The sequence below is a fragment of the Camelina sativa genome, chromosome 14, assembly GCF_000633955.1.
Source record: "Camelina sativa cultivar DH55 chromosome 14, Cs, whole genome shotgun sequence".
Lineage (NCBI taxonomy): Eukaryota > Viridiplantae > Streptophyta > Magnoliopsida > Brassicales > Brassicaceae > Camelina > Camelina sativa.
The window spans coordinates 21,755,945-21,778,314 of NC_025698.1; the positions used below are offsets into that span (position 1 = coordinate 21,755,945).

Genomic DNA, 22,370 nt, shown 5'->3' on the forward strand with positions numbered 1-22,370 from the left:
CTGATAAAGGAAAATCATGAAAACATGAAGATATTCGTCCATACAGAGATCCCGGACATGAGAGGCGGTGACACTGATAAGGTTGATATGACAAACAGCGTAAGGATTGTAATATTTTCACTTCTTACCTATATTAAATTATGTTGTTATCGTGGTGTGCACAGGATGTTCGAAATACTGATGGTACGAAGGATGTCGTACATGGTGAACACTCTGTCGGTGGTAATTCGTCCGTTAGAGGCCAGATAATGGATGACATCATTTTAAATGTGGGTGCATCAATTTAATGTGGGTGTTTGTTGTTTATGTACAAATATTTTTGACATGACACCGTCGAGTCTAACATTTTTCAACCTATGCACCCATCATTTCACACCTATTTAATTTACTGTAGGGTACAACCCGTAGTCCTATTAGTGGGTGGGAAACAGATAATTACGTCTGTGACATGAACGAACCATCCCCGGACGATGGAGTTAATGAGTGTTGGCAAGATTATGGCCGGGGTGAAGCTAATAATGGTGTGGAGCTCTCAACGACAACTGTATCCAATGTAAGTATTAGATATGTAATGTTGATTACGTTTTCGTTTATTCGTATTCCAACATTATCCACCTTTAATTGAACAGGTTTTGTTGCAATTGAATACTGAAATGCAACATGATGTGCAGTGTAACAAAATGATAGGTCATGAAGTATCCATAAGGGGCTCACCATATGTAAGCTTAATATATATATTCGGTTTTTTTTTATCTCCCGCGATCTAAACGTGTAAATATATATTTTGTACCAAGGCCTACAAACATGCGGTACTATACACATATAACAAAAGATTCATTCTTTTCAATAGGTGGATGGGGAAAAACTGCATCAGGAAGGCGAAAAAGTGGAGGGGTTCAATAGTACAGAAGGGGACAGAATTCGTAAGGAAGGCGAGTCAGTAGAGAGTTGTAACAAAACCGAGCGAACTGTAGAAAAGGAAACAACAGTTGAAACTCAACCAGAGGCAAGTGACTAAATTTCTGGATTTGTACTATTTGTTGTGTACTTAGTTACTTTAGTGTACGTAAATATGAATCTATGTACGTCCATCTTATTAGGCCGAAGACCAAGCAATACATAAGAAAAGCGATGTCGAGGAGGCTAGTATCAAAACTGAAGGAGCTGTACAAATTGAAACTACAGTTGAAATTCAACCAGTGGCAAGTGTCTAACTTTTTTTGATTTCGACTATTTGTACTACCCACATATATATAGCGTGTGCTTAGTTAGTTAAGTGTACGTCACTATGAATCTATGTACGTACATCTTATTAGGCCGAAGACCAAGCAATATGTACAGGAAGCGATGTCGAGGAGGGCTGTAAAGAAACTAGAGGACAACCAGATAAAAGTTCAGAGATGGAAGGTATTCCCGGTGATTCAGATAATTTGGTGACGCGGTCGGTTATTATTGTGGATGAAACAGGACGGGCAGAAGAACTGATCATCAAGCTACGTGAGAATCAACCATCCAAACCTGTAGTGATAAAAGCAGGGTCGGGTTCATACAACCCGATGGAAAATGTTGATGATGGGAAATTCGCCAAGTTCGCCGAGTTGATAACACGCGATAATGTGTAAGTGTAGTATACATTACTCAGATGGCAATATTTGGTATGTGTGTACTATTAATATAGGATATTCGTAACAATATTATGCAGGATACACAACATTTTTGGATTCTGCAAGGCATACAGCCTATTTTTCTCTACTATTATGTTGCCTCAACAATGGGTCCAGAGTATGGTACATATTTTAAATTTTACGTACACGATTTTAGGTGTGTACGCACTATGCGTACATGGTTTCTTGTTGGATTTTGAATTGAGTTGGTTTCCGTTTAAATACATCTGCAGCACATGGAGATGATTGCCCTAACGCTGTGGCACAAGAACGGAGAAGAAATGATAAAACGAAGGAGCGTAATTTTGGACTCTGTTCTCTTTTACAAGTTGACAAGAAGGTTCCAAGCCTTCTCCAACTACAAGGCGAAAAAGAATTGCCATTGGGACAAAGACCTCATTGACATCGTCAATGGGGAATGGATGCACCACGAACGAAGGTTGAAGTTGGGTACAGATGTCGACGTTATATATGCTCCAATGAACTGGAAATCTAAGCATTGGGTCGGAGTGGCCATAAATCTTAAAACGAGGAATGTGTCCATTTACGATCCTTTGATGAGCTTCCACCGAGAATATGTTATGAGGAATCGGATGCAGCCAGTGATTAAGATGATACCGTACCTACTTCAGAGGGTTATCGATGTTAATTACCCTCTCGATCCATTTACCACTTCCAGGGTCAGCTCACTAGGACAAAACTTGAGGACCGGATATTGTGGACCTTTTGCTATGACATTTTTAGAACTGTTGAGCATGGGTAACCCGATGCCTGACTGCTTGAAGATCAGCGACAACAATATTGACAATTTCCGAAAGAAGTACGCGATGGACGTCTACGAAGCTGGTATCGGGCCGATAATTTAAGTAGCGAATAACCCTTCCTGGATGTACTTATATTACTACCACGCACGTGGTCCATCTGATCCGAAACCGTTTGTTAGGATGATTTTAGTTCGATGCCTTGGAATATTATTTAATTGCCTCGCTCATCATACCTCTACCTACATGTTGCCTATGTACGTAGGATTCCCATTAGGGCCAACTTAATGTGCTCAAAATGGAGAGAAACTTATGTACGAACCAGGCCCATAATATAAACGTATATAACGTTAGAGGATCGATTGTACGTACTTTCATGAATAGAACCGTACATAGCGAAATTTACGAAAATAAGACACTTACAGAAACTAATGTACGTACACAGAACATATTAAGGCCGTTACTGAGTTGATGGTACGTACACAGATGATAAATACCTTACATATACTAATACGGGATTGTAAGACGTCATAATGCTACATACCTAAACCCTGCAATATACACAAAACAAACACCTAAAGAGTGTTTAAACCGATCGGAGCGATGTGGGTGACCAGACGTAGAATAATCTAAGAACGACATCCTCAAATCCCACATGTAACCAAAAAATTAGACTCCAGATCCACATATCTCACATATTACCAAAACATTTGACCTAAGACGCATGTTCTATTTGCAACACGCGTAAGACCAATCTTCACCGGTTCCAACTTAACCAACTGCTATGGGTATTGTAATATATATGGAACCTAACTTCTTCAATTGTTTGATCCCGAGATAAACTAAGCTTCCGCATAATCTAATGATACAGACATAGCATCTAGTTGCAGAAAGCAGTCTCGGTCTGGAACCTCATCAAACACTTCTGCAGCAAGTTTCATCCTAATCGAAGGAATGGCCGCATCACAGAGGCCTGTGTAATTTAGACCAAGAGCTATACACTCTAAGCACTTCAACGTGTACACACCACAGTCACCTTCTTGATAGTTCTGTGGGAGTGTTTTCACCTGGTAATAACTAAATGCCCCCCCCCTCGATATTCTGATTTTTGTACCTCTGGTAATATGCTTGTATCAAGCGTGGAATCATTTTTGCGAACGGCTTACACTTCGTTTGTAGAACCACGTCGCTTCTACCGCTGTTTATGCTATCGTAAACTCTTAGCCTTCGGTGGACTAAGTCAGCTTTGATGGCTACCCAATGGTTGTTATCGAGGTTGTATGGGAAGAGCAGGGTGTCTACATCGTCAATCCACACCTTGTGTGTCATTCCGTGTTTTGGCAGCCTCCCCACGTACGTCTCAAAACAACCTTCTCCAAATTCCCATTTCTTAGAGGCTTCCATTTGTGGGAATTCGAATGCCCATGTACTAACAAACAACGGGTCAAGGAAAGCAATACGATCTGTTATATATGGGGATGGCGTTTGCGTCCCCCTACTACGGAACATATGCATACATGTAACCATGTTGTGCAACACGAGTGACATCTATCAGGCATTAATATACCATACTTAGCTGCGTCAGATGTTATGGAACAAAACTACGAAGCTTACCGCATCCCATAACCAGCCGAACGTTCGAGTTGACTACGATTGTTTTGGGGTCAGGAGACGAAAATAATATTCGGCATTTCCAGTGATAGGTACTTTAGCCCTGAATACCAAAATTAACAAAGCAGTTATAAATCGTAGTTGATATCCTAATATAAACACTAATTATATCACAACTCTAAATGAACACTTATAAATCATCAGTTAGGAAGGACTTCAGCTTTTCAACTTTCTCAGGATTTGCCTCAATGAAAGGATCGTACACTACGGGAGAGAGGACTACACTTTGGATTTCAGCTCCGGTAATTAATGCAAGTTGCATTGATTCGTCATTAGGGCTTACCCCTATGTTAGTGCCCACTGGATCTACTAATAGAAGATCACCCTCTCTTGAGGGAGGAAACACCTTTTGTAACAAATGTCCAAAATACCTGGCTTTCTCCTTTTCTTTCAGTATATGAGATGATCCAGGAGTACTGGTCCCCTCGGTTAAATCCAAAACAGAATCGCACATTCGATCCGACGGTACAAGGTTACCACTACTTGGGAGATCACCACTTACCGGATGGATAATATTAATAGGAATGGGTTGTACACCTGCTCCATGTACTTTGTCATTATACTTTACTCTTTTATCACCTTCCTCTGTCAGCCAACTATGTACTCTTTTGCCACACTGTACACTGTCTACCATCTGCTTTGGAATTCACTCTAGACTCGCGGCTTCGTTGTCCTCTGGTTCGATTTTAATACTCCCAGACAAAATGACCCTATCCTTAATCGCTAACGGATTCCTAACACAACTTGCATCTTTATAACCATCCTGGGCCGAATGCTTCATCTGATATAGCCATGAATTGAACAAAGACATGTATTTGACGTTATATACAAGACATTTGAAATATAATATGACACTGATAAACTTGAGACAAAGTATACAAATTGCAAAATTTGTGTGTACGAAAATCATATATCAAAATAATTTCAAAATTATACAACTTCACAATACTGAAATTAATATTGTTTCTTCGAATATATAAATACAAAGTCTTCATACTGAACACTAGATATATAATAACAATTTTATCAATACAGTACGCAGATCATACCTCCTCTATTTTAGGTTCGTCATTTCTTATTGTATGAGGTCCTTACATATGCGCTCCTTCATCCGTTGAGTTGATAACAACTTTCTTCAATAGTTGAACGTCACTCTCAAAATTCCCCATCTTACTCTCCATACCTTGAAGTTTGTACACAACTTCCGCTATTGCTCTAGCAAACGATAACTCAATATTATCCATTTTCGCCCCTAAGGTTTCAATCATAGTAAATAACCTTCCACTACCATCTTCACCCTGCACACCTGACTGCTTATCTCCAAACGCCTTCTCTGCTGAACATTTGTCCCCAACACTTTCTTTCTTCTCTCTCGCATTTTTGGGGACATTACTGATGCTGGTTGGGGCTGTCTCAACGAAATCATCGTCACTTACCCCTGTAACAGGTTGCCTCCTCTCCTTCTTCTTCGTATGTTCGCCCTTCCTTTTTTTTACACAATCCCATTCTCTTTCATCCACTACGCCATTGATCACGTCTAACAGCAGATTATCCAGTTTCTTCTTCAAACCTTCCTCTACACCATACACAGAATACTCTCTTGGCCAATCTGGATATATGAACTCCAAAGGTTTTGGTACTATATGCTTCACCTGAAGCTGCATTTCAGATTCAATAACTTTAAATATGCTTACTATTAGATAAAATGCTAACCAATAATATATATGTAAATTGTAGGCATACCTCCCCATTATTAAGGAGTTTGCTCCTGGATATGAAGGCTTCAATATCCTTCCTTGGCCTCCCTCCTCTCCACCTTAACAGAGGCAAATCTGCACCTTCTCTTACATTCCCATAGCTAGCCCCCAGCACATTCACGCTCTCAAATGCCCATATCAGCAATACATGGACACATTCATGGAGGGTATAAGCATTGTTAGGTAACCCAAGGACTTTTATGGAATCAACTAAACTCTTGAATCCAACCCTACCCCATTGAAAACTCTCAAATGCTTTTTCATTCAACACCCTTTTTGCGTATTCCAGAGGTATCCTACTGTTCGTTGATAAACCAAGCACTCCAACATGCACAAGATACAACCGAACAATTTGAGTCTTCATTTCATCAGGCCACCCACGACAGCTTCTCAAACCGTCAACTAGCTCCTGCCATTTGGGTCCATTAAAAGCTTCCACCTTTAAAGTCGCCCATAAAGGTGTATGATCGTCTTCACACTCTGTTTCATCAATCTTCTCACAATTCAAACCACTAATTTCTTTATATTCATATAGAGAGAACCTTAGCGGCTTTCCTCCAACCAAAAACCATACCTCCAATGGAATATCTATTGACAATTGATTGGTCAATAGATAATGAATGGTCTTACCACAAAACAAATAGTTGGATTCCGCTAGATCCAATAACACTCCCAGTTGCGAGTTCTCTCTTATTTTGTCGTATACCTCATCACCAACGAAGCCTTTCAAACCAGCTAGATTGGGCAAACTACAATCGTGGTGCATGCTTCTGATCGGCAGTGGAAATTTTCCATCCCGATACAGCCTACTTGGATACCTCTTGGAATCATTGCTTGACCCCATAACTACGATATAAGCATTAGTTTTGTTATTAATTCAAAATCACAAAACATTTGTTGCTAACTTTATAAACGAATCAACATGCAGTCTCACCAATATCTTCCGAAAAACAGAGTTCAACTACATACTGAAAACTAACATGAATATATCGACATGACTATCGTCAGAAGTACCCTTCCACAAAATACAACGCCTACTATCTAATACTCAAAATCTTACTACACAACATGCAATAGAACTTAAACCACGATATAGAAATTTAGATTAAGCAACGCAGAAAAGATCGCTATATACCTCCTCCACAACTTCAATCCACCTTGCACGAAACTCGCCGTCCGTCCGTCGTCCACTCGCCGTCCGTCGTCCGTCGGCCATCCAGAGTCAGTCTTCGCCGCACACTATCCAAATAGTTTCTAAAATACCCGATCTTAATCCAACTTTCCTAAGATAAACACCAAAATATTCAAGAGATCGATTCCAGCTTTTATTGGGATACTCTATTATTCTCTATCGTCGTTTAAAAATTAAATAGCATTACCGTAATAAAACACATAACCCTTGTTTAGAAGTAATACACAAATTTTTCTGTGTTGTTTGAGTAACTCGGAAATCATAACTAACGTGTTGTTATAGTAATAAACCTACTTTTATAATATTCTAGCTAATTTAGATAATAATAATTTTCCATATTTTTTTTTGTTTTCCTTATCGAATTTATAATTTTGACCTAAATCATTCAAACCCCCAAAAATCCAGTATCGTCTCTTCTCCTCTTTATTCTTCAATGCCCAAACCAAAGTTGAAAACTTTATCTCCGATGAGATTAGGAAACTCATCATTATGTTAAAAATCCCTATTGGTATTGGAGGCTTATTATATATTTATTGATTACCCAAAGCCAAAAAAAAAAGATTTCTTCTTTGAAATCGGATCCTTCAATTTCAATTCATATATGATCTTGTCGAGACAACGACAATAAGATTTTGTGTGTTTTATTACCAAATCGTAACGTAAGTGTTCAAAGTTTCAATCTTTGGATCCGGGGCAATCTCTATCTTTGTGTGGGGTTATAATGGCGGATCATCAAGAAGACGAGGATTTGAAATTGGCTCTCAAGATGAGTATGCAATACAATCCTCCTGAGCCTAAACGGAGCAAACCCATTGAAGAATCCGGATCCGGATCTCAATCTGGTGGTGGTGAGTCACCTGAGGCTAAATCTCGACGGTTGCAGCGAGAGCTCATGGCTGCTGCTGCTGAGAAACGTATGGTTTTGTTTCCTAAGAGCCCTCCTCCGGTTCAGAACAAAGCTCGGGACTTGCCAATTGCGGTTGTTGCTAATAAGGATGATGGAGTTGTGAAGAGTGGTGAAGAGTTGGGTTCTGATTTGGGGAAGGAGTTATCGGTGGAAGAGTCTGATCAGCTGTTCTCTATGGTGTTTGGGAATGAAGTTTCGAAGAGTGTACTTGCACAATGGACTAACCAGGGCATAAGGTATGCTTTTTTGTATTTGTATTTGTGTTGCTGTTAAATTTGCGTTGTTCATGGATGGATTGGAATTTCCGTGACTTGGTGTGATGGATTGTCATACTCTGTTGTGGTGATGTAGTTTTAATGACTAGTTGGCGCGGATAGTAGTTAGATCCGTTACCAAGCCGTTAAAAACCAAATGGGTAGCCAATACAGAAGCTAGATTAAGAGTGAGGGGATACTATAGCCTTTTAAGGCATTAGGTTTATTATTCGCTATCCAATGTGTGATTCTTGTCAACCCAATGAGTGACGGTATTCTATAGCCCTTTTATCATCCGCTATCGGATGTGGGATTCGTCTTAACACATAATAGCGATTAAGAGTGAAGCTATCCTATAGCCTTTTAAGGAATTAGTGAAAGAAGGTTCATCGCTAAAATTTATGGGCTGAAATTTCCATGTGTCTTCTAGATGTTCAGTAATTTCTCCAAAATGTGTAAATGACATATCTGTATGTCGCTATTTTTCTTTTTCTTGTAGTTTAATTGTATTTCATAATTAACTTTATGTGCCCAAAATTTAACTAATGTTTTTTTACTACATATTATAGGTTTAGCCCTGATCCTGAAACTACTATAGGCTTAGTGCAGCATGAAGGTGGCCCCTGCGGTGTCTTAGCAGCACTACAAGTAATTCTCTTAATTTTTTCTGATTTGTTTCTGGTTAAGATGTGGTTTATGGTTGTTTAGAGCATGTGGACATTCTTTCAGTTGATGCTGACTGTTCCATTTTCTGTGTAGGCATTTGTTCTTAAATACCTTATTTACTTTCCGGATGACATAGGTAAAGCTTCCCCAAGTAAGGGTGTCTGGACATTATCTAAACATCGTTATGTTGCATCGGACTCCTTCTCTTCTGTAACCGAAGAAGCAAAAACAAGGTGGTTTTTCTCAGAAGATTAGTCAGACTATGTTTCACATCCGAATTTCAGTTATCATGCTTAATACTCAGCATCTGTCATTGTATTTCCCTGATTTTGCAGGGCCCTTGTCAAAAGCATGTGTGAGATTCTATTTATGTGTGGAAACAATAACCGTGCTGTAATAGCGACTTCCACTAATTTTGAGGATTCCAGTACTAATCAGAGAGATGAGGTTAGTCTAACTTGAGTAATACTTTATATTTGGTGCAAGCATTGGTTTTGCTGCACTATTTATGTTGGGTCCTTGTCAGATTCCTTCTAATTTATTGTTGCAGGCAATGGCTGGTGGACTCCCGATTGAGTCTGCTTCAGATTTGCAGAAGATCCTAAGGTTCGAGACATTCACAACTCAATCAAGTTGCCTAAATAAGCTACAAGGCACAATAACTGCTTTCCAAAGTCGCATGGGTGCTTTGCTGTTCCTAATTTCTGCTTTACTCTCCCGTGGACTGGTATTGACGCAGATCCTTATTACTCTTTTGTTTGTTAACATGTATACAAGAAAGCATACCTGAATGGTAGAGAAAAATCTCAGTTGATAGGACATGCTAATTCTACTGTTTATCTAACAAATGTAAGAATGAATCTTACATCAGCCTTTTAATCAGTGGGGAGTAGAAAAATGCTTAGATGTTAAGGTTGTTGAGTAATTGGTGACTGGTTTGGGGCCTTGAGAGCCTTGGGAGGGTCAATATGCTCTAGAATTCACCCTAGGTTAACTATTTAGTGGGTTTACGTTTCTAGATTATTCTATGATTTTCTCTGTTCTACTAATCGGTAAGAAATAAAGCAAGACTTTGATTTCTGCGACTTGATCATTGTGATAGATTTTGTGTATAGATTATTCATTTCAATTCTCTAGGTCTATCTGAAGGATCCTCCTTGTTTATTACTGCCTACAAATAGTGACAGTTATCCATGACTATTGAGTAACCGTAAATGAATAATTTTGTGATGAACAGGAATCCATTCAAGCCGACAGGGATGATCCAGACCTCCCCTTGGTAACTGCACCATTTGGACATGCCTCCCAGGTAGTAACACTTTTTTTTTACTTTAATTTTCTATCCTGTTTTTCCTCTAGTGCTGCTAACTCTTCTCTATGCCCCTTCTTTTCTTAGGAAATTGCAAACCTGCTCTTGTGTGGAGAAGCCGTTCCTAATGTGTTTGATGGAAGGATGGATCTTGGAGGTGGCATGTTTTTAAAAGGCATATCTAAGAATGTGGAGGTGGGCTTCCTCACATTGCTCGAGTCTCTCAATTTCTGCAAAGTAGGTCAGAATCTCAAATGTCCCAAATGGCCAATATGGGTTATTGGTAGCGAGTCACATTACACGGTCCTGTTTGCACTCAACCCATCCGTCCAAGAAGAAAACGAACTTGAGCTGAGAGAGTCTCAGATAAGAAGAGCTTTCGATGCAAGAGATCAAAGCGGAGGAGGAGGCTTCATCAGCGTGGAGGCCTTTCACCAAGTTGTTCAGGAAACAAACATCAGACTCCCAACAGAGAAGCTAAACGACATCTGCGCCACAGGTTTCATCGTGTGGAGCGAGTTATGGCAAGTTATCTTGGAGTTAGACCAAAATTTGGGAGGCATAAAGGATTCAACAGGAATGATGGGAAAGAAAGTGTTTGATATTTATCACTTCAATGGAATTGCCAAGTCCGATATAAACGGTGGTGGACAAGCAATGGCTGTGGAAGGTGGGGCGGTTCCTACGCAAAGGCCACGGCTAACAAAACTAAACGTCTCTGTTCCTCCTAAATGGACACCAGAGGAGTACATGTCATGTGCAATGCCGAGCAGCTCTGAGAAAGACTCAGAAGTGAATCAGCCTAAACCGGTACAGCATGCACCATTGGTGGATTGTATCAGAACTCGGTGGTCACGCGCTACTTGTAGCTGGACAGGAGATCCTCCAAGTATAGTATGAAGAAATGTTGTATTATGACATAGCTTGAGCCTAATTTCTGGCCTCTTGGGATTTGAAGAAAAAAAAAACGGGAAACTGCTTATTTGATTTAGCGGTTTAGACGCGTCTGAACTTTCCTTACGTATTCCGTTTTTTTTTTAAATGTTGTGTATTGATGTAGAATTTTTGTTATCTGTTAAGATTGAACATTATTGAGACAAATGAATATTTCAATTGTTGGATAAAATTGCTTTCACAAACAGCAGTCTTGTGGTTGCTTATATGGCTTATCCTTTGACAGTCTTTTTTTGGGCAAGATCCTTAAGAGTGATAACTAAGGTGTATTTTGCAACTCGAAGAATTGCTCGTCCCACATTACCCCCAAAGTGCGAAGTAGAGAGGTTCACTGACAATTTGACATGCTCTCAAACGTTTCAGATCTGAGTGAGTGTTCCATTTCTCTCATTTGTATAGTAAGACTCAGCGGAAAATAGAACAAAAGCTGATTTTACAAAGTGCTCACCAAATTAAACCATTGTACATCATTTAAACCTTTCAAATAATTTGTCCAAAAATACCCCTTTAGATAAGATAGCTAAGAAAACTCTGAAGATCTCATATCATGTAAAAAGTTGAGTTATGAATGTGAACATATCAAATATCTAATATATTAAAGTAATATATTAAAGGAATAGTCAAAAGAGCTCACAACCAATCTAAAAAAATGACCTCTTTTGCCTTTAATGAAAATTACCATTTAAATATTTTCGGACAAGCTTTTTTTGCCTATTTAGGTTGATGAAACGCACCACATTCATTCTCAGACTTAAGATTACTAATTTGCCATTAATGAGATTCAAATCTGAACGTTTTTACTCTTATTATAATTTTTAAAAATTATTAAAAAATTAATTACGAAAATATATGAATTAAAAGTCAAAATTCATTAAAAAAATGGTAAAAACTATAGATGGGCTTCTATTAAAAAAATATGTCAAGAATACACCAACTTAGTCAAAACCCTAAAATCATATGTCGTTTACTATTATAAATACTAGATACCCTAACCATCCTCTATAACTCAAAAACAAGAAAAAAAAACCTAAACTATTATCATGTTCTCAAATTAATTTTTGTATTATAATTTTCGTCTTTTATATGATTCATCAGATTCTAATTTTTCATCCCCTCTTTTTGTTCTTTTTGTAGTGGTTGTTTGGTAATCATAATCAAGCAATTTCTCCATATTTTAAAACAGGTATGTTGTGTTGATCTCTATATTTTGTTTTATACTTTGGAAATTTGAAATAAACTCATAATTTTTTTTTAGTTTCAGGTAAATTCATGGATGATCATAATTATAGATCTACAAAACTGAATATAATGAAATTCAGGTATTAATCTTTGTTAACCCGAATCCTTAATTTTTTAAAATAAAATTGATGCTAATGTTTTTTTTGTTTGTTATAGTCGCAGAAAAACTATGGTGGATTATATTCATGGAAAATTTATGGTAATTCTCTAAAAACTTGGATTTCTTTCTTTTTACAAGTAGATTTAAATTATGATTCTGTTTTTTAAAAAAAATAATATAATATGTGTGCCTAATAAATTATAATTCTATTTTTTTTAATAATATAATATGTGTGCTCAATTTATTTTGAATTATAATCTTGGTCTTTTATATAATTCTTCGGATTCTAATTTTTCATTCCCTCTTTTTGTAGTGGTTGTTTGGAAATCATGATCAAGCAATTTCTCTATATTTTATTTTATTCTTTGGTTATTTGAAATAAACTCATAATTTTTTTTTTGTTTCAGGTAAATTCATGGATGATCATAATTTTAGATCTATAAAACTGAATATAATGAAATTCAGGTATTAAACTTTGTTAACCTGAATCCTTAATTTTTAAAAATAATATTGATGCTAATGTTTTTTTTCCTAATGTTGTTTTTGCAGAAAAATTATGGTGGATTCTATTCATGGAAAATTTATGGTAATTTTCTAAAAAATTGGATTTCTTTCTATATACAGATAGATTTAAATCATAATTCTGTTTTTTTAATAATAATAATATAATCTTTGTGCCTAATAAATTATTTACCCCTATTGAATAAATAGAAGGAATTTTAATTATAATTCTGTTTGTTTTTTAAAAAATAATAGAATATTAGAACTGATATTTTTTACTATTAAATTGATAGAAAGAAGAAAAAAGGAATATTAATTAAATTCAGTACTTCATATCAAAGAGGTTTTTCAAGAAAGAAAAAGATTAAGGAAGATTTGGAAGAGTTTTTTTTAACAGTTTACAATTATTGTTTATTTGAAATTGATTTAGATGGATAAATAATATATAATAAATTGTAAAATTCTCATTTTTTAATAAAAAAAATAAAAATATAAAATTAAAATTTATACTTCAATTAAAATTTAAAAGTAATAGAAGATAAATACTTGAATATATTGCAAATATTTCTTTGAGATTATCCCTGTTTTTAAAAATATTAAATTTCTACAGATTATTTGTTTTACTTTTATTCTTTTTTTAAATGAAAATAAGAAAAAAAAAAAGAAACCAAATATTCATATCCCTTTTTTTTTTAAATGGAAAATAAATACTATAATCTATTGTAAATATTTGTTTTAACAAAACTTCTATTTTCTAAAATGTTAAATTTTTATAGATAATTACGACGGTTTGAACTGAAAAATAACTGAAAAATCTTGAGAGGATATACTACAAATATCCATTTAATTTGAAGATATGACAAAATCTTTTGTGATCCCGACAAAATCTCACAGGGTTGCTGCATAAGACAAAAGATTCTAACGATTATAATTAGGTGGATGAACAAATAAAACAATTAAATATATATATATATATATATTGAAAATATAAACGAGTAATTTTAGAGAATAATTTTTTCTTTCACTTTTAAAATATATTTTTTTTTAAACGAATTATTTTTTAAAAAAACGAAAATTAGAAAAAATAGGAATAAAATAATAGTATCCCACTTAAAATTATTAAAAATGGAAAATAAATACTAAAATCTTTTTTAAATATTTTTTCGAGAAATTATATTTTTAGAAATTTTAAATTTCTATAGATAATTATGAATATTTGACTTGGATACTAAGTTATCAATATAGAGGCGCTCAATCACAACATTAGAAGTTAGGTTTGTTAGGCTTAAACATTTGGTCGCGTATACTCGCGGATAACCCTCATAACTATGTTACTTTATGTTTATATTAGAAAAATTACTTCTATTCCTTATTATTGAAGATTAAATTATAATTTTTCTTTTGGTTAATTTTTTTCTATTTACATTTTTTGTTAGAATCCTTTTTAGTCTTATAATTAATTTAGCTTTTGATTTGTTAAAATTTGTTGAACTATTATTTAAAAATATATATGCCCATAAAAGTGTATAGAAGAAATGAATTAGTGATATATTTGACCATAAAAAAGTTTAGAAAATAATTGTTTTAAAAACGCTTTTGCCCGCACTATGCATGTTTAGCTTCTTAGTTACATGAAGGAGTTTAGTAAATTAGATTGTGAATCTACATAGTTAGAGATCGATATATCCCTAATGTGATTTGATCGATTCTCATGTAAATCGATAGATCCTTCATGTTTCCTGAATTAAATTTGTTTAGTTGATTTAATCAATGATATCATGCAAATTTTCTCATGTCCAACGATTTCTCCTATTGATTTAATCTCCTTATTAGCATTTTTGTTACTATCCGCAACATGAAAACGACCCATATATTTTTTACCTTAGCTTAACTCGTAATGTAATTTTTTTTGTCTTCAGTAGATCGTCCCCTAAGACTATTGCGTTTGTAATGCACTTGCAGTTGCATACATATTAAAAATAATAACAGCAAATTCATTTATAAGACAATAAAAGTTGTCTTGTTTTTAATCAAGTGGATAAATTACCATTTCTCCTACCCCAATCCAACCGGAGTTCGACTCCACTCAATGATGATCAAAAAAAAAATTGTATAATTATTATAACATCGATCTTAAATTAATTCATACTCTCTTATCTCACAAATATACACTATACATCACATGAAAATTTTATATAAATTATTCTTATTTTTTATTTTTTTGTTGGTATCTCATAAATTATTTTAGTAATATCAAATACAATGTATATTTTGTAAAAAAATCATGACAATGTGCTGCCCACAACATTGATACAAATATGGTTTTATTTACGAAATGAAAAATCATTATGTTAAAATTTCTTATGATAAATTCATACATATTTTACGAAATTTATTTTAAGAAAAAGGGTTCTCTCTTGTTTTATGTTTAAACTTTTCGGAATAATTTCTATAAAGATTCTTTTGAAATATTTAATAATGAAAAAGTAGATGTTGCGGAGAAGATATCCATTATAAGCAGGTCCGGCGATTGGCAAGTGCAACATGTGCATTTGCACAGGGACCCATAATTTAAGTTCCAATTTTTATAAGATTTACATATAAAAATGTTTAATTATGCTGAAATTATATAGAGATATATATCTAAAAGAGTCTAAAATTATATTTGTAAGTTTTATTTTAAGGCCCAAAATTAAGAAACAAATAAATAGGCCCAAATAATGGTGAATTGGTGATGCAAGATGAGTTCCTTTTTTTTGGTCTATTGTTTGGTAAAAAAATAGGATTTTTTTTTGTTGTTATTGCACCGAGTCATGCCGTTGATTGAGCCGGGCCTGATTATAAGGCAGAATCGTCGATCGTGAATCCTAGTGTTGTGGGGAGAATTGCATCATGGTATCGTTGTTCATGGGACATTTTAATCATAGTTTATATGCTGCAGATAATTGAAGATTATCATTAATTTGTTTCATCAAATATCTCTAATGATGATGTGATAAGAGAAAACAAAATTTCGACTTAACAGATGATTTGGTTGTAAATAGTATATGTTTATTTTAGTGGTTAGTTATTGATTTAAACAAGTGTATTAATAAGAACACTCAAATTATAGGTGATGTTTATAGAAATTAAGCTTTTCCTAATAATTTCTACACTGAAATTATGGGAAAGTAGCTAATTTTCAATAGAAATAATGATTTTCTACTTTTTCAGTGATCTTATGCATGAGTAAAATGAAACTAATATTTAATCACATATCATGAATTAAAAAATTACCTTTTATTTACTTAATAAATTATCACTTATATATTTAGGTGAAATGATGTATTCTATATTTTTGTGTGTTATTAAATAAATTAGTTATGTATTTAAAAAAACTATGCTATTATGTGTTTAATAATATTAGACACTTTTTTTAGTCTTTTGTTGGTAAGTAACTAAAAATGAAGCTAATATTTAATCAATCAATTATCATGAATTAAAAAGTTATCTTTTATTTACTTAATAAACTAGAATATATCCCATGCTTTTTCTCCAAAAATTATACTATAATAAAAAAAGTTATTGTTATAGTTGTTTTTAAAAATTATTTTGTTTGAGACAATATTTACTTTTAATATTGCAATTGTTTGGTAAATCTACATATAACTTTTATATTGTTTATCATTTTATATTGTTACCTTTTATTTACTTAATAAATTATTACTTAAATTTTTATGTGAAATGATGTATTCTATATTTTTGTGTGTTTATTTTTAAACAGATTAGTTATGTATTAAAAAAAAATTTATGCTATTATGTGTTTAATAATAATTATTAGACACTTTTTTAGTCTTTTGTTGGTAAGTAACTTTGGAGAATATAGTGTTTTTTTTTCAGACCGAACATCATTTTGGCCCTACTTGGTACTTAGTTAACTTTACTTACCTGCTCTGCTTTCTCGACAAAACAAAAATATATACTTGTGTACTTTCCAGATTTCTTTACTTCGGTGTTCGGTAGGTTGTCAAAACACCTCTAACCTCGCCGCCGGCCAAACAAAAAAACAAAAAAAAAAATCAATGGACGGAGGAGGAGGACCAAATCAAACGATTCTCAGTGATATAGAACGTATGCCAGAAGCTCCACGTCAACGTATCTCTCACCACCGTCGAGCTCGCTCCGAAACTTTCTTCTCCGGCGAATCAATCGACGATCTCCTCTTATTCGATCCTTCCGATATCGATTTCTCTTCCCTAGACTTCCTCAACACTCCACCACCACTACAACCACAACCTTCTCCGATGTCCGTTGATTCGCCTCCAGAAGAAACCTCATCCAACGGTGTTCCACCTAATAACCCTCTTCCTCCGAAACCCTTCGGCCGCCATGTTCGTAGCTTCTCGGTTGATTCAGATTTCTTCGATGATTTAAGGGTTACTGAGGAACAGTTTACTGGGAAATCCCAAGCTACTAGCTCAGGAGAGAAGAAGAAGAAAGGGAATCATCATAACCGGAGTAGTTCTATGGATGGAGAGACGAGTTCTGCTTCGTTTAATATCGAATCGATTTTAGCTTCTGTGAGTGGTAAAGATGGTGGTGGGAAGAAGAACATGGGTATGGGTGGTGATAGACTTGCTGAGCTTGCTTTGCTTGATCCTAAAAGAGCTAAAAGGTAAGCCAAAATTAGGGTTTGTTTCATTTCTTGATTTTTTTCCCCCAAATCTTGAATTTGGTGTGATTGAAATTAGTGGTTTTTTTATTATAGGATTTTAGCGAATAGACAATCTGCAGCGAGGTCGAAAGAGAGGAAGATTAGGTATACTGGTGAGTTGGAGAGGAAGGTTCAGACGCTTCAGAACGAAGCAACAACATTGTCTGCTCAAGTCACTATGTTGCAGGTAATGTTTTTCATATGACTTGTTCATTGTGTTTAAGGTACAGCTGATGGGATTAGTGAGGCTTCCCGTATGGAAAGTTTCCTGCGATCTTGATTTACGTTATATTTGATTATATGCTTTGTACTCGTGCTTCACTTAAGTTGGTTCGGCATCTTATAACTTGTAATTGATTGATGCATAGTGTGTTAAAAGATTGCTTCTTGGTATTTAGAGAGGTACACCGCTTTCTAGCTCTAAGAATTTGATAAAGAGAACTCCAGTAGGCTATACATATTGGTAGCCAACCGGCTGAGGGGACAGGACTACATCTGTTTGTAGGAACAGCAGTACTAAAAAGATCTGTTATTGTCTTTTTAATTCAACTGACGTGTGTGATATGTCAGCAGTATAATGAACACCTGTAAGAGTGTAAGTTTGATTGAAGCAGTGTAATAATGATTTTCGCAGATATCTGCATCTTTACTCTATGCCCTTTGTATATTGTGCAGAGAGGAACGTCAGAGCTGAACACTGAAAATAAACATCTCAAAATGCGGCTGCAAGCTTTAGAGCAACAAGCTGAACTTAGGGATGGTAAGCCTTCATTGAGGTCGTTCTTGATATATAAATTAAAGTTTTGGTATGAAAGATTTAAGATGTTTCTTGTTCGGTGTAACTTGCAGCTTTGAATGAAGCGCTACGGGATGAACTGAACCGACTTAAGATTGCCGCTGGAGAAATTCCTCAGGGGAACGAAAATGCATACAACCGCGGTCAATTCTCGTCTCAGCAATCGACAATGAATCAGTTTGGGAACAACAAGAACCAGCAGATGAGCAGTAATGGGCAGCCATCGCACCCGAGCTTCATGGACTTCACCAAGAGAGGCTAAGTTTTATTTTAAACACGAAATGTTGGCTTGAGTTTATACCTTATATTCATTTTGGGCTGCAATATTGGATGTATGTAAGTATGTATGTATGCATGTAATATGGCTTGTGTTAGCTTGATTGTACGTCTATGCAGATATGTTCATGGCGATATTGGTCTATCTTTTAAGAGTCGTAACTACTGTAATACTCTCCAGAAATCTTTATAGTAAGTAATCACTTCTGCAAGGCATTTAGTACCAATCATCAAAACCACAGCTAAATCGATAGCTTTAGGTAATTGCAGTTGCGATAATGTTAGAATGAAGGTGTTAATCATGCTCCAGAATAAACGTTCTATCACAAACATTTTTATTAACCTGAGAAATAAATTACGGATTACAACCTTCGACTAGCAGCACCTGATGCTTACGTGAACATTGTTTGAAACCATAACTTGTAAATGAGAGAAACTGACAAAATTTTACGCTGATCGAAACCGAATTCAGGATTACAGTGGATAGGGATTTAAACTATTAAGTAGCTTACGACAACACAGCAATGCCAACATATAAGAAATCATGCCATCACTTGTGCGCTGGACAGATGCAGTTGTTGGTTCCTACTTCCGATACAAGGCATGGAGGCTGAGTTCCGTCCTCATACCAGACTGACCTGTGTTTGACAAGGTCTTTCACGAAATTATCGAGCTTCTCGATTGTAACACTTGGCATAACCACCACATGAGCTATATCGCCTTGGCAAGCGAGCTGCCACCTTCTAACAAATTCTTCATCTTTGGGCCTTTCAAAGACAACAGTGCTGCTAAGCTCATTGAGCATGGCGCTGATCCCAGCTTCACGGAGTCGGTCTTTGAGGTAATGCGCGTTTCTCAGGCATTTCTGAACTTCTTTCTGGAATCCTTTGTACCCTTTTCTGTTTAAGGTGTACCAGAGGAACAAAGGGGCATGCCCGTTCCTGCTTCCCATGATTGTTGCATCCCTTGAGGCAAGGTACTCAACATTACTAGAGAGGACTTTGATGTGTTCCATTCTTGTTATCTGAACACCACAAGGCATTGGACAGCCAACAAATTTGTGGCCTGAGACACTCACACTTCCAATCGGTTTATTGAACGTGACTTTTGGTGCCTGCGGAAAAGAAGGAAAAAGCCTGCTCAGATCACAATAAGGTTATCAAAATAGTTTGATTAAAGACTGTACACTTACACGTTTGACAAAAGGCATCATAAGTCCAAACAGAGCTCCATCACAGTGAATATAGAACCTGTCATGAGAGAAGCCACACTCTTCAAGAGTTTTGATTACAAGGTCAAGATCATCAACAGCTCCTTTAACCGTAGTTCCTGCAAATAACAAAATTTAACCATCAGCAAAGATCCCAACCTCAACAAACTAAAGTAATAAAGATACACCAACCTATGTTAACATTAAGAATAGCAGGTTTATCCTTATTTGCCAACAGCTTTTTCCTAAAATCATCGCAATCAATCTCCCCAGAGATAAGCGTATCAACCTTCTCGCACTCCATACGATACATACGAGCTGCTTTAAACACAGAGTAATGCGATTCACGCGAGGCATACAAGATCCCATCAGGAAACATCTCCCTCCTGAAAGAACAAAAGAAATTCATAATGAGCATCAAACCAAAACACCAAATAAATCAAAGAATCAAAGGTTAAGGGATGGATTCCTGAAACTGACCCAACTAAGATGCCATGAAGGTTGCCTTCAGTACCACAATTAGTAATGTAACCCCAGTAATCATCTCTCTCAATCTCCCAAAGACGAGCAAACCAATCCAACACACCAACTTCAAAAGGCCTTGAGTGCACACCATAGTTGCTTTCAATAAACGGATCTCCAAGGTTGTTAATCGAGAAATGCTGTAACTGACCAAGCGCACCATAGTCGAAATCCAAATTATAAGGATAACCTACGCCACCAGATTCACAGATTCATTATAAAAATAAATAAACAGATCAAGACGACGATGACGATGACGATGAATTCAAAGTTCATACCTAAATGGTATTTGGTTCGTTCAACCAAAGTTTTGCGATAACGAGCGAGAACACTAGCCATATAAGCTTCTTTATCACCGGTGAAATCATCGTTCACCTCCGGTTCTGTAACAGCGAGTGACGTCGTGTGTATATTCCTACCGAGAACCATTTCTCTATCTCCACCTACTCCGTTCGTTTTCTTCAGATTCTCTTCACCTTCGGTTCCATTTGTCGTCACCGGAGAAGGTAATGGTTCGGTGACAACGGCGGTTGGATCGAAATCGTCGGTTAAGATGTCGTTGAGGTTCGTCATTCCAAGGAAATGATCAGATTCGAAAGCTCCAACCATGGTTAAATAAAAGAGAAGAGAGAAGAGGAGGGAGGAATCTGAAGAATCTGTAGATCTGAGAGTGATTGGAGGAGAAGCGGTGAAAATGGTGGGACAAAGAGAGAGAGAGACGCTGCTACGTTGATTTTTATTTATATAGAGCAAGAAATTGATTCTCTTTTGCTTTTCAGATTTGCCCTTTCGCCGTAGTCAGTCACCTGTGTTGTGTGTTGTGTGCTCGTGAGATTTTTTAATTATATAACAAATGTGGTTGTCATGAGACTTGTATTTTTTTTATGCTATTAAAGTAATTGTCATGAGACTTGTATTTTTTAAAGGTTGCCAACTTGCTAATTGCTATTGAGATTCTCTTTTTTTTTTTCTTTTTTTTTTTTTTTAAATACTACATGGAGACTTGGAAACAAAACAAATTTTGTTTTTACGAAGTTTAAAATAACTTTTTAACAACAACAAAAGTTAAAACTTGCTGCAAATTTTCGAAAATAGTATTTTTATCACAAAAAAAAAATCTAAATATATTAGTTGAGAATCAATTTTAATTAAGGTAATAACAAATTTAAAAAATACATATTGCTCACCAAAAAAGAAGTAAAATATATGTACCTATATGGAAAAAATTCTCACGACAAATGGTTGTGGAACATCTATTTCTTTCTGATTATGTTTTCCCGTCTTATACTCGGATAAACATGATAATCTCCAGCATTAGCTTTATCTAACAACCTAAACATTGGTATGATGCAAGGAAGCTTAAGATCTATTTTTATCCTCTCAGATATAAGAACAGCTTAGAGCACTTCTAAACTAGAAGAAATATATTATCAAACAAGCTTAACCAATCTAAACAACCACAACTCTAGACCAGCCTAATCCATCTCCAAAATCCTAACTCACTACACAGATGAACAAAACATGATGATGATGAACATAAACCCAGAAAATGATAAAACTAGCATGATAAGATAGATGAGATGATGAACAACAACTTTATATAAAGAAACTAACTCAGATTACCAATACCCAGAAAGTTATGAGACTTACAAGGTATGAAAATCTGGAGAAAAGTAAGAACAAAAGTAGTAAATGATGCAAACAAAAGCTAAAAATCCAAAAGGGTAAAAACTAGGTTTTTTTGGTGGCTACAAATATTTTTCTGACCTAAAAATGACTTATCATAGCTTATGGGCGGCCATGGGGTACATTGGATATATATATGACAAGGGGGAAGCCCTAAAATAGCTAGCTGACAAAATAGAGAGGCGGCTCAATGTGCTCGACCAAAAGCGGTC

The 22,370-nt window shown here is 35.6% G+C and overlaps 3 protein-coding genes across 3 annotated transcripts; 2 read left to right on the forward strand and 1 right to left on the reverse strand.

Annotated features, from left to right (window-relative positions):
* On the forward strand, positions 7,425 to 11,282 carry LOC104742141 (ubiquitin carboxyl-terminal hydrolase FAM188A-like). The gene is made up of 7 exons (XM_010463111.2): positions 7,425 to 8,188; positions 8,776 to 8,854; positions 8,966 to 9,105; positions 9,208 to 9,319; positions 9,423 to 9,599; positions 10,110 to 10,181; positions 10,269 to 11,282. Exons 1-7 carry the CDS (start codon positions 7,767 to 7,769, stop codon positions 11,079 to 11,081), a joined length of 1,815 nt encoding a protein of 604 aa, XP_010461413.1. The 5' UTR covers positions 7,425 to 7,766; the 3' UTR covers positions 11,082 to 11,282.
* Positions 16,916 to 18,952, forward strand: LOC104742143 (transcription factor VIP1-like). Its single transcript, XM_010463112.2, has 4 exons — positions 16,916 to 17,629; positions 17,723 to 17,855; positions 18,344 to 18,428; positions 18,518 to 18,952. The coding sequence occupies exons 1-4, from the start codon at positions 17,037 to 17,039 to the stop codon at positions 18,724 to 18,726; spliced, it is 1,020 nt and encodes a 339-aa protein (XP_010461414.1). The 5' UTR covers positions 16,916 to 17,036; the 3' UTR covers positions 18,727 to 18,952.
* Positions 19,062 to 21,286, reverse strand: LOC104742144 (serine decarboxylase). Its single transcript, XM_010463113.2, has 5 exons — positions 20,751 to 21,286; positions 20,431 to 20,662; positions 20,143 to 20,336; positions 19,933 to 20,069; positions 19,062 to 19,854 (listed from the first exon to the last, which is right to left on the reverse strand). Exons 1-5 carry the CDS (start codon positions 21,079 to 21,081, stop codon positions 19,291 to 19,293), a joined length of 1,458 nt encoding a protein of 485 aa, XP_010461415.1. The 5' UTR covers positions 21,082 to 21,286; the 3' UTR covers positions 19,062 to 19,290.